This window comes from Trypanosoma theileri (assembly GCF_002087225.1).
Source record: "Trypanosoma theileri isolate Edinburgh chromosome Unknown TM35_Tth_3_V1, whole genome shotgun sequence".
Lineage (NCBI taxonomy): Eukaryota > Euglenozoa > Kinetoplastea > Trypanosomatida > Trypanosomatidae > Trypanosoma > Trypanosoma theileri.
In genome coordinates this window covers 281,921-291,763 of record NW_021639845.1, presented here as the reverse complement: position 1 = coordinate 291,763, position 9,843 = coordinate 281,921, and the positions used below count along the sequence as shown (strand labels likewise).

Genomic DNA, 9,843 nt, shown 5'->3' with positions numbered 1-9,843 from the left:
GCGGGTGGAGGAGATTTGTGCGGCACTTCTGGAAACAGAGCAGGAACTGCACTCAATGCAACAGGAGCGGCTTGCAGCTTGTATTGGCGCTGAGAAGCACGAGCGACAGGTACTTTTGACGTCTGAAGATGATACGTGGAAGGTTCTATCAGCCTCTTTGTTGAATTCGTATTCTCTTATTGAACAAAGCACTTTCGTGGAAGAGGAGATACTCACAGCCACTGATTCTGTTCTTTTTGATGGTGACGCCCTTACCGACGTCAATTCTCTACGTAAGCAACTTCTTTTACCTGCAGCCAACTCGGTGGTAGCGTTATCACTCCTGGAACAGTACAAACAGTATTGTTTTGAGGAGTTTGTGTCGTATCTTACCGCTGTGCATGGTGTGCGGCTAGTGTCTGCCGTGGACAACAACACTTCTGCACTGAGGGATGAGTACGAGGTAACTCTCACTGCTCTTGAAGAACACCATTACCAGGAGCTGCTTTCACTGCAGAAGGAGAACACGGAGCTGCGCACAAACGTGACGTATCTCCGTCAGGACCTTGAACTCATGACAAACCTTGACCAGCTTGAGAAGGAGGAGGGAAAGGAGAAGGAGAAGGATATGGGCGTGAGCAGACAGCACACGAGGCACCCACACACCGACAGCCGCCGCTCAAGTTGGAGCAGTGTGAATGACGAGTCTTCCACCTCGCGGCAGACACGCACCGGCACGACGCTCGGCGGGTACATCTCCTCCTTTTTCCAGCGCCAGTCCTCACAAAGCGACCGAGTGGATGTGTCCACACCACCACCGCGAACTGCATCACCACGCTCGATGGCGGCGAGTCCCACACGGCCACCGCTGGCACCGGGCTCCCTGTCGAGGGCGAACCAGTTGATACCACCAACCAAGAAGCGGAGTCAACGGAAGGATGATTCCAGCAGCGCGGAGAATATTCAGATGTCATCGTTCTACGATTAGTGAAGAAGAACGAAGAGCGCATTAGAGGAGGAGAATGCGGTGGGGGAAGGAAACGGGAGGAAAGGTGCTCTGAGGTGGCAGAGAAAGAGACAAGTACGGTGACAGAGGACTATGGTAATAAAAAGAAGAAATATATATTTATTTCACTTCTCTTCAGTGTGGTGTTACCACTTTCACCCCATCTTTTCCTTTTACACATTGTACAAATCACAAGAGATAATACCAGTATGGCTGTTTATTTATTTTCACTCACTTGTACAGTTTGACTAGATTTACATAGCTTTATTCGGGCTGGGGACTTACCCAGCTCGTATTTTTCTCTGTAGTATTGATAATTATATGCATTGCTAATGGCAGCGAAAATGTGTACACTGTAGTAACTCACTCATGAACATCACCACTTTCCTGAGTGACATATTTCCTTATTTTCCTTTTTTTTTGCTCTGAAGATCTGCCTTCAAGAAGTTATTTCAACTAATTTTTAAAAAAAGCCATCTCTAAAGACAATATAAAAATGGTGAACGTTGCTGTTATTGGCGCCGCTGGTGGTATTGGTCAGTCCCTTTCGCTGCTGCTTCTGCGCGAGCTGCCATACGGGAGCACACTCTCATTGTACGACGTGGCGGGTGCCCCTGGTGTGGCTGCTGACCTATCTCACGTGGACCGTGCCGGTGTCACAGTGAAGCACGCCAGTGGAAAGCTCCCTCCCGTGCCGCGAGACCCCGCACTTGCCGAGCTCGCCCGTGGTGTTGACGTCTTCGTCATTGTGGCTGGTGTGCCGCGCAAGCCAGGCATGACACGTGACGACCTGTTCAAGGTGAACGCTGGTATCATCATGGACCTCGTCCTGACATGTGGATCAGCATCCCCCGATGCTTGCTTCTGCGTCGTCACGAACCCCGTGAACAGTACAGTGCCAATTGCAGCGCAAGCACTGAAGAAGCTCGGTATCTACAACAAGAACAAGCTCTTTGGCGTGAGTCTGCTCGATGGACTTCGCGCCACACGTTTCATCAACAATGCTCGTTACCCACTCTCCGTGCGCTCTGTGCCTGTTGTGGGTGGTCACAGCGATGTGACCATTGTGCCTCTCTTCTCGCAGATCCCCGGCCCTCTTCCGGACGCGTCAACCCTTGAGAAGATCTGCAAGCGCGTGCAGGTGGCAGGAACAGAGGTGGTGAAGGCGAAGGCGGGTCGCGGCAGTGCAACGCTGTCGATGGCGGAGGCGGGCTCCCGCTTTGCCATGTTTGTCGTGAAGGCAATCACTGGACAGGACTCACCGATGGTGTACGCCTTCGTTGACACAGATGGCCACCACGAGTGCCCGTTCCTTGCAATGCCTGTGGTGCTCGGTAAGAACGGTATTGAGAAGCGCCTGCCCATCGGCCGCATTACCTCCACTGAGCAGCGTATGCTCGATGAGGCTGTTGCTGTGGTGAAGAAGAACATTGAGAAGGGAGAGGCGTTCGCTCGCTCGAAGCTGTAAGCTCCATACACAGTGCCTACCATATCCCGTATTTTCCATACCCTTCGTGTTACTCCATTAGTTTGGAGTGATGGGAAGAACCGTTGGTGAAGTACATTAATGAAATGTGAGGTAGTTAATTAGCAAAAGAAATTAATAGGTTAATTGATTGCGTTAGCTTAAGAAGGGAAAAATAGAAAGAAAGAAAGAAAAAAAGGGGACTCATGAAAGGGATTCGTAAAAAAATGCTATCACTTTTTTCAGAGATGTAGCCGATGAAAAATGAAATCGGTAACACTAACAAGCATTGAAGAAAGGAATGATTGAGTGAAATACTAGCACTTATCATACCCCCGAGTGTGTAAAGTGGCCTAGCTCGTATATGAATTGATCTGTTTTGTATTAAAGAAAGGTTGTTGCTTTTTCTTTTAATTCAAAAGAAAGTAATGTTTCTTTACGTACTTGTGATGTTTTTTTAAATATATATGTTGAGTTTTTTTTTTTTTTTTTATCCTTTAATCTCTGAGGTTCGTGAAGATGGTGCAGGTTGGTGTTGATAGACCTTAGTGTAAGAGACAACTTTTCTTTAACGTCCGTATTTTTTTTTCTTTTTTTTTAATATGTTTAATATAGTGTAATTATTTTTTCTTTTCTTTTAATTTATTTAGACAATGCCTTCTCCAGTTGTTTTAACACGTTCCACACCGGCACGTGGTCTTTCTATTAAGATGTTCGATCGTCAGCTGAAGGGGTTACAGCGGTGTCTAGTGGATGCACCTTCCTGTGATCTCCATAAACTGTGTGCAGAGCAGATGTTAGATCGCCGTGCCTTTGTTAAACGGGATACGCCTGTGGTATTGGAGGTTGGTGCACATACCGGTTGGTTTTTTCGTCATATGTTGGAGAAGAAACAATTGTTTGGTCTTAAACAGTATATTCAAACGGATGTATGTGAAGAACGTTTGAATCGTAACTATGATGAAGTTAAACATCTTATTCCTCCTGATGTGGAGTTTGTACAAATCTGTTGTGATGAGGAGGAAATGAATCCTTTTGGAATTCCTGAACGAACTGTGGATATGGTGGTTTCTTGTTTATCTATGCATTGGGTAAATGATCTTGAAACGGCTATGGTAAATATTCGTAAAATACTTAAAAAGGATGGTTTTATGTTACACACTATGTTTGGTGGTAATACATTATATGAATTACGTGGTTGTTTTTCAATGGCACAAACAGAAGTACTCGGTGGGGTATCACCGCATATTTCTCCTATGATTGATGGGGCTGGTCTTTCCACATTAGTATTACAAGCTGGATTTAATCTTCCTAGCATAGATATAGATCGTCATTTACTTTTATATCAAACACCTTTTCATCTAATGGAACATTTATCGACTATGGGAGAGAGTGCATGTCATTATATGCGACGTCCTCTTAACCGTGATGTTTTATTAGCTGCCTGTGCTGCTTATGATGTAATGTACAAAAAGAATGAACTTATCCCTGCAACTTTTGAAGTTTTTCATACTATTGCATGGAGTCCAAGTCCAACACAATCGAAACCATTGGAACGTGGAAGTGGTATGATACCTCTAACCAGCTGGAATTCTCAGAATAGGCAGCGATTACAGGATGTACTAGATGAGTTCGCACAAAATCCTGATGATGAATCATTGCAAGCGAAGGCAGAAGATTTATTCCAGAAACTCCGAGAAGAGAGTGCAGAGTTCCTTGAGAAAAAGGGATTAGATGTACGTGGACTTGATGGTAACCGTGATGAAGAAGCGCGGGAATTGGAGAAGCGTAAGCCAGACCCACCATTTCAGCGTAGTGAGGGAAAAGATGAATAGGCAGTGTATATATATATATATATTTGTAGGGTATTGGAAATAGAGGGGGAGGTATTTAAGGATGAGAAGGGGACGGAGAGAGAGAGAGAGATGATATCATCAAAAGACATACACATAACGAAGACAAAGAAGTAGAAGACGGTAATTCAAAAGAAAGTGAAGGGAAACAATAACGAAAAAAGAAAAAGGGCTACCAATAGTAAAAGAGATAATGAAACTCTTTCTGTGTGGCTGGTTGTGGAGATGCATTTTATTTTATTTTATTTTTTCGTTCTTTTTGTGAAGCTGGAGAGGTTGTGAGTACTTGCTGGCAACCTAGATACTTATCTGTGTAGACGGTAAAATTGAAATGAAAAAAAAAAAGGATATCTCTTTGTTTATTTTATCTTTCTTTTTTTTTCTTATGTGTCTCTTCTTCTACCTCTAGTGTTTCAAAAGAAAAAAGAAGTGAAATTTTTTCTTTTGCTTTAAGAGAATCTTTTTTTTTTTTTTCCTCTCCAATGAAAAAGGGAAGCGGTAAATCAGCAGGAGTGGAAGGTCAGGGTAAGTCCGACTCAGCACTTGACATGCAGTTTTGGAACTATTTAAAGAAAGGTGATGTTGATGGATTAGAAGAGATGCTTTTACGCCGTGTGGAAGACCCAGAAACTGGTGCTGTAACAGAAGAAGTGAATCATATTGTTGCCCAAAAACTTGTAAATAGTCCAAATGCAAAAAAGATATTACCACTTTCCTTTGCGGTTAGTCAAGGAATGGATGAACAAGGATTACATCTTCTTTTACGAGCTGGTGCTAAAGTAAATGGTAAAGATAGTGCTGCTGAACAGGCAACCGCATTACATACAGCCTGCTGGGGAGAAGATGATATTGCTGCTGCCCTTCTTCTTCGCTGTGGGGCAAATCCTCTCATTACAGACGCAGATGGACGAACACCTTTGCATGTACTCGCCTCACTAAATGCAGCGGCTCTTTTTTCATATATTCTGGAAACTGTAACTACACCAAATGTAGAACAGGAGGGTGTTCTCTATTTGGAAGGTCGTTCACCTGTAATGGTGTCAGCGGATGAATTACTAAAGAAAAAAGATAACGCTGGATTTACAGTTCTTCATACATGTGTATCAGAGATCAGTAGTGGTTCTAATCGTGTGGTTTCAGAATTATTGGATTATTTGGAAACAATGGCAGGAAAAAATCCAGAGAGTGTAAAGAGTTTGGTAAATATTTCAACAGAATCGGGTAGTAGCGCTTTACATATTTTATTATCCTCACCAAACAGTGATGAAAATATTGTCATTCAGATATTAGAACGTCTCTTAAAGCTTGGAGCTGATCCCACAGCCATTGATGTATGGGGTTACACTCCTCTGGCTGTTGCTATTATGGCCCATTCAGGTATTGCAGTATCAAAGATTTTGCAAATGCTTTTAGTGCAAATGAGTACAGAGGAAAATGTGATGGGAAAACTGGAGAAAACATTTTTACAACGTGATAGTAAAAAAGAATATGCACTTATTCATCATGCCATTGCACGACGAAACATTGAAGCTGTTAAAGTTATGGTAAATTTTATTAAATCATTAGATGAAAAAAATGGATCACATTTCATTAAAGGATGGATAGGGGATGTAATCGCGGAAGATGATATGAGTGTGGTTCAAATGGTTGTTGATACTATGTGCGATGAAATTGCAGATATATTGATTACGGCTCATGCTATTGATGAAGATGTTTATAACCGCCTTAAAAGTGAACATAAAGAAAAAGAACAACAACAACAAAACATCAAGAAATCAAAGTTAGGTGTTAATAAAGATAACAACTCGGATGAGGAGGATGAAGAAGAAGAAGATGATGATGATGATAGTGAAAGCAGAAACGATCAAACTTCTAAAAAGAATACTGGTGATTTTTCAGGTTTTGGTTCTGCCAACATGGCCTCGGGATCACGGGTTCAACAAGCACGTAAAGCCAGAGCACAAGCGGCTGCACAGCGAAGGAAAAATCCACAAACACGGGCTGGAGGTGAAGGCATGCAGTTTAATAGAGAGGGAATTCCCCTCTGGGCAAAGATTGCATTTGGGTTTTTAATACTCTCAATGATATTAAGGGGCATTAGTTTGCTGCGTGGGAACACAAAAGCACTTCAATAAAATGAGCAATTACGTCTATATACACGCTTTTATTATTATTATTATTATTATTATTATTATTATTATTATTATTATTATTTATTTTTGCTGTCCTCTACACAATCTCTTTTTACTTCTTCTTTTTCTTTCTTTTACTTCATTTGTACTATTTTCATCACACCAGGGCTGCCTCTTTGGCTGCCCGTAGAGTTGGGTTGGGTATAAAGTTTCTCTCTCACTCTATCTATCTATCTAATATATATATATATATATATATATATATATATATATATTCATTCTGAGGTTTGAATTCCATATGTCTTTTCGAAGAACTTCGCCGCCTAAACGGCTCCCATCGCGCTGCGCTTCGGGTATTCGACCGCCGCCGGATGTTCCCACCTACCGAGCATCCCACAGTCAATCATCCAAACGAAATTACAGTGATAGCTATAAGAATAGCATTAACAAAACCCCAGGTTCTTCTGGACGATTTGTATTGGCACCACAGTTATCACCTATTCAGATGACAGAACAGCAGCGAAAATATGAAGTTAATGGAAATTGTCGAGAGGAAAATAGTGATCGCCGACAACTGACATTTCTTGAGAAGGATTCTTCTCCATTCCCTAGAACACCATTAATGGAGTATAGTGTTAATTCTTCACTAAAGAAGAAATATAATTCAAATGGAATTTACAGTAATGAGGCTAAAAAACCATCACGAAATGTTTACCGAGTTCCTCTAGACGGATCGAATAAAATGTCCGATTTGAATTTTGTAGGGTACAACATTCTCAAAAATATAAAAGTAACTGGAATTGTAGATGTAACGCCAAGTCAGTGGCGTTTAGATATTGATCCTCTCTCTCACTGTGTAGAGATGCAGGTTAGGAATATAGACCCAAATGTCTACCCAATGCGCCGTCTTTGTCGTTTAATTCAAAAGAAAATGACTCATCGAGAAGGTAATGATAATGTAGATACCTTTCAAAGGTCACATCCAAGGCGTGGATCATTGATTATTAACAAGAAAGAAAATGATCACTTGCAATTTTGGGGTAATCTTCCTAATACAATTCTTTTACGGGGATCAACTGCTTTAGCTGATGTGATAAATGTAGATAAACTCCCCTCAGAGTGTAATGATGATGATAATAATAATGATGGTAATAGTAGTAGTGGTGAAACTGTGGTATATTTTCGTTGGATTGAAGGACCTCCTATAGAACTGATTGTGGATGCTAACTCTGTCACTTCTGAGGACCAAGAGAGCGAAAAAAATTATGATTATAATGAAAATAAGGATGATATACTCAGTGTTAATAAACCAGTACCATCATCATTGAATTCCCAAGCTCAAATGGGAAACGGAAAGAATAATTGTATTTATCATGATCATGAAGATAATAACTATAATGATCAAAACATAATTCCTCCAGTATCTGAAGGAAGTTATATGAAAGATGGTAATAATCATACCCATATCGAGTCCACTAAAAAAGAAGGGGATATTTCCAGTAATAACATTGTACATTCTACAGCTCCTATTGCTATTTCTCCCATAACGTATCTACAGGGTCCATCCATTTTGTACCGAGATCCTTGACAAACACACTCTCATCTATGTTTGTAGTGTTAAGTAATATTGAAGGAGAACTGTATTGTTCTGTATTATTATTATTATTATTATTATTATTATTATTATTATTATTATTTTTTTTTTTTTCTTTCTTTCCCATTTGAGTCTTGTTACATACAGATACAAGCAAAATATTTTTAATTATATTATTTATCATTTTTTTTTTTTTGTGTGTGTGTTAACTATAACTAGAGGTTTAACGCCTATGACTCCTATCGTTATTGTATTACAAGCTTGCAAACTAGAGATGAACGGTGTGTTGAAATGAAAAAGAAAAAAAAAAATACGAGATATTATCTACCTCCAAGAGCGAAAACGATTTATTGAGTAAACGAAAGAAAAAAAAGAAAAAGAGGGTTGGGGAGAAAAAGGGAGAAGGAGTAACTGTGTGAAGGACCTTCTTAATCAAGAACCTTTTTTTGAGAGGTTATAGATTTTGTAAGGTTTCAATTGAGTTATCTCTATTTTTTCTTTTCTCACCTTGACATTCTTTATATCGGACTACTATTAAAACCATAAACCCCTCAAAAAAAAAAAAAAAAAAAAAGTAAAAGAATTTCTTTTTCTTTTTATGTTTTTGAATAATTATCGTGACGTGCTTATGTGTGTATTCTCTCCACCATCTTGTTAAATAGGCTGAAGTAATGAGTAATGATATCATGGAGTTTTTGGAGAGCCGCCCGCTAGTGGGATTTCAAATGGACGGATCTCATCTTCACAATGTGCTGCGGAACATTATTCAGGAGATGCAGCGGCAGGCCCAGAGCCAGGACCAACTACACCAACGCCTGGCGGACATTGAGGATGATCTGCGTGATGTTGGGATGCGGCAGAAGGGGCTGGAGAGGGCGCTGGCCAGCGTGGACCCCGACGCCCTCCGCCGCCTGCAGCAGCAGCTGGACGAGTTGGACCGCGCCCTCGACCACGTCGCGCGGGATGCGAAGGAGGCGCGGCTGCTCGGCGACGAGGCGGCGGCGGCGGCGGCGGCGGCGGGCCGCGGGGTGGAGGACGTCGGGCGGGAGTTGGCGGCCGCCCAGCAGCAGCAGGACCAACTCCAGCAGGACATGGACGATCTCGCCCGGGAGGTGGAGCGGAAGCAGAAGGACCTCGGCACCGCCGTGAAGGAGTTGGAGCAGGAGCAGGCACAGCTGGCGGAGCAGACACAGGAACTCATGCGGGATGTGGATCGCAATGATGGGGAAAAGTGGAAGAAGTTACGGGATATGTTGGATGAGTTGTGTGAAAGGACAGATAGGAATTTCAGAAGTGTGGAGGAAAGTGCACGTGCTGTGGATGCAGAACTCGCCCATCATCGTTCAGACATAGATACCGTTCAAGGCGATGTTGGATCCCTCGATGATAAGATGCGTCAAGGACTCTCAGGTATTGCAAAGGATGTGGATGCGAAGTATCAGATGATTCTTGATTTGCTGCGTAATCATGAGAAGAGTTCATTGGAGATTGAACAACATCTGGTTGCGGCGGGAGAAGCCCTCGCACGACGGCAGAATAATAAATCGCAACGTATCTCCTCTGGTAATCGTGGATATGATCAAAATGGTTCTCGACATAATGACTGGTAAGGTGTTGTCTTTGTCTTTGTTGTTCTTATGGATAGATCTATTATGATTGTCGCTCTGTATTTCATCTTATTATTGGTTTTGAGTTTTTATGAGGTTAGAAGAAGCACATTTGGTTGCTTGCGGAATATTGTGAGTGTAGAATGAAGTAAGAAAAACAAGGAGAAAGAAGAAAAAAAAAAACAGTAAAGTGAATATATATATATA

The 9,843-nt window shown here is 41.7% G+C and overlaps 6 protein-coding genes across 6 annotated transcripts; all 6 read left to right on the top strand.

The window, feature by feature from the left end:
- Position 1: 1 nt before the first annotated feature.
- On the top strand, positions 2–967 carry TM35_000032170 (kinesin; the record flags this gene model as incomplete). Its single annotated transcript, XM_029021984.1, has 1 exon — positions 2–967. A coding segment is annotated over one exon (966 nt), but the record flags the coding sequence as incomplete, so codon positions are not given.
- Positions 968–1,481: 514 nt separating this feature from the next.
- Positions 1,482–2,453, top strand: TM35_000032160 (putative glycosomal malate dehydrogenase; the record flags this gene model as incomplete). Its single annotated transcript, XM_029021983.1, has 1 exon — positions 1,482–2,453. The coding sequence occupies one exon, from the start codon at positions 1,482–1,484 to the stop codon at positions 2,451–2,453; it is 972 nt and encodes a 323-aa protein (XP_028886529.1).
- A 650-nt stretch (positions 2,454–3,103) lies between these two features.
- Positions 3,104–4,285, top strand: TM35_000032150 (uncharacterized protein; the record flags this gene model as incomplete). The annotated part of the gene is made up of 1 exon (XM_029021982.1): positions 3,104–4,285. One exon carries the CDS (start codon positions 3,104–3,106, stop codon positions 4,283–4,285), a length of 1,182 nt encoding a protein of 393 aa, XP_028886528.1.
- Positions 4,286–4,785: 500 nt separating this feature from the next.
- TM35_000032140 (uncharacterized protein) lies at positions 4,786–6,438 on the top strand (the record flags this gene model as incomplete). The annotated part of the gene is made up of 1 exon (XM_029021981.1): positions 4,786–6,438. The coding sequence occupies one exon, from the start codon at positions 4,786–4,788 to the stop codon at positions 6,436–6,438; it is 1,653 nt and encodes a 550-aa protein (XP_028886527.1).
- Positions 6,439–6,733: 295 nt separating this feature from the next.
- Positions 6,734–8,023, top strand: TM35_000032130 (uncharacterized protein; the record flags this gene model as incomplete). The annotated part of the gene is made up of 1 exon (XM_029021980.1): positions 6,734–8,023. One exon carries the CDS (start codon positions 6,734–6,736, stop codon positions 8,021–8,023), a length of 1,290 nt encoding a protein of 429 aa, XP_028886526.1.
- Positions 8,024–8,700: 677 nt separating this feature from the next.
- TM35_000032120 (uncharacterized protein) lies at positions 8,701–9,639 on the top strand (the record flags this gene model as incomplete). Its single annotated transcript, XM_029021979.1, has 1 exon — positions 8,701–9,639. One exon carries the CDS (start codon positions 8,701–8,703, stop codon positions 9,637–9,639), a length of 939 nt encoding a protein of 312 aa, XP_028886525.1.
- Between the last annotated feature and the right edge of the window lie 204 nt (positions 9,640–9,843).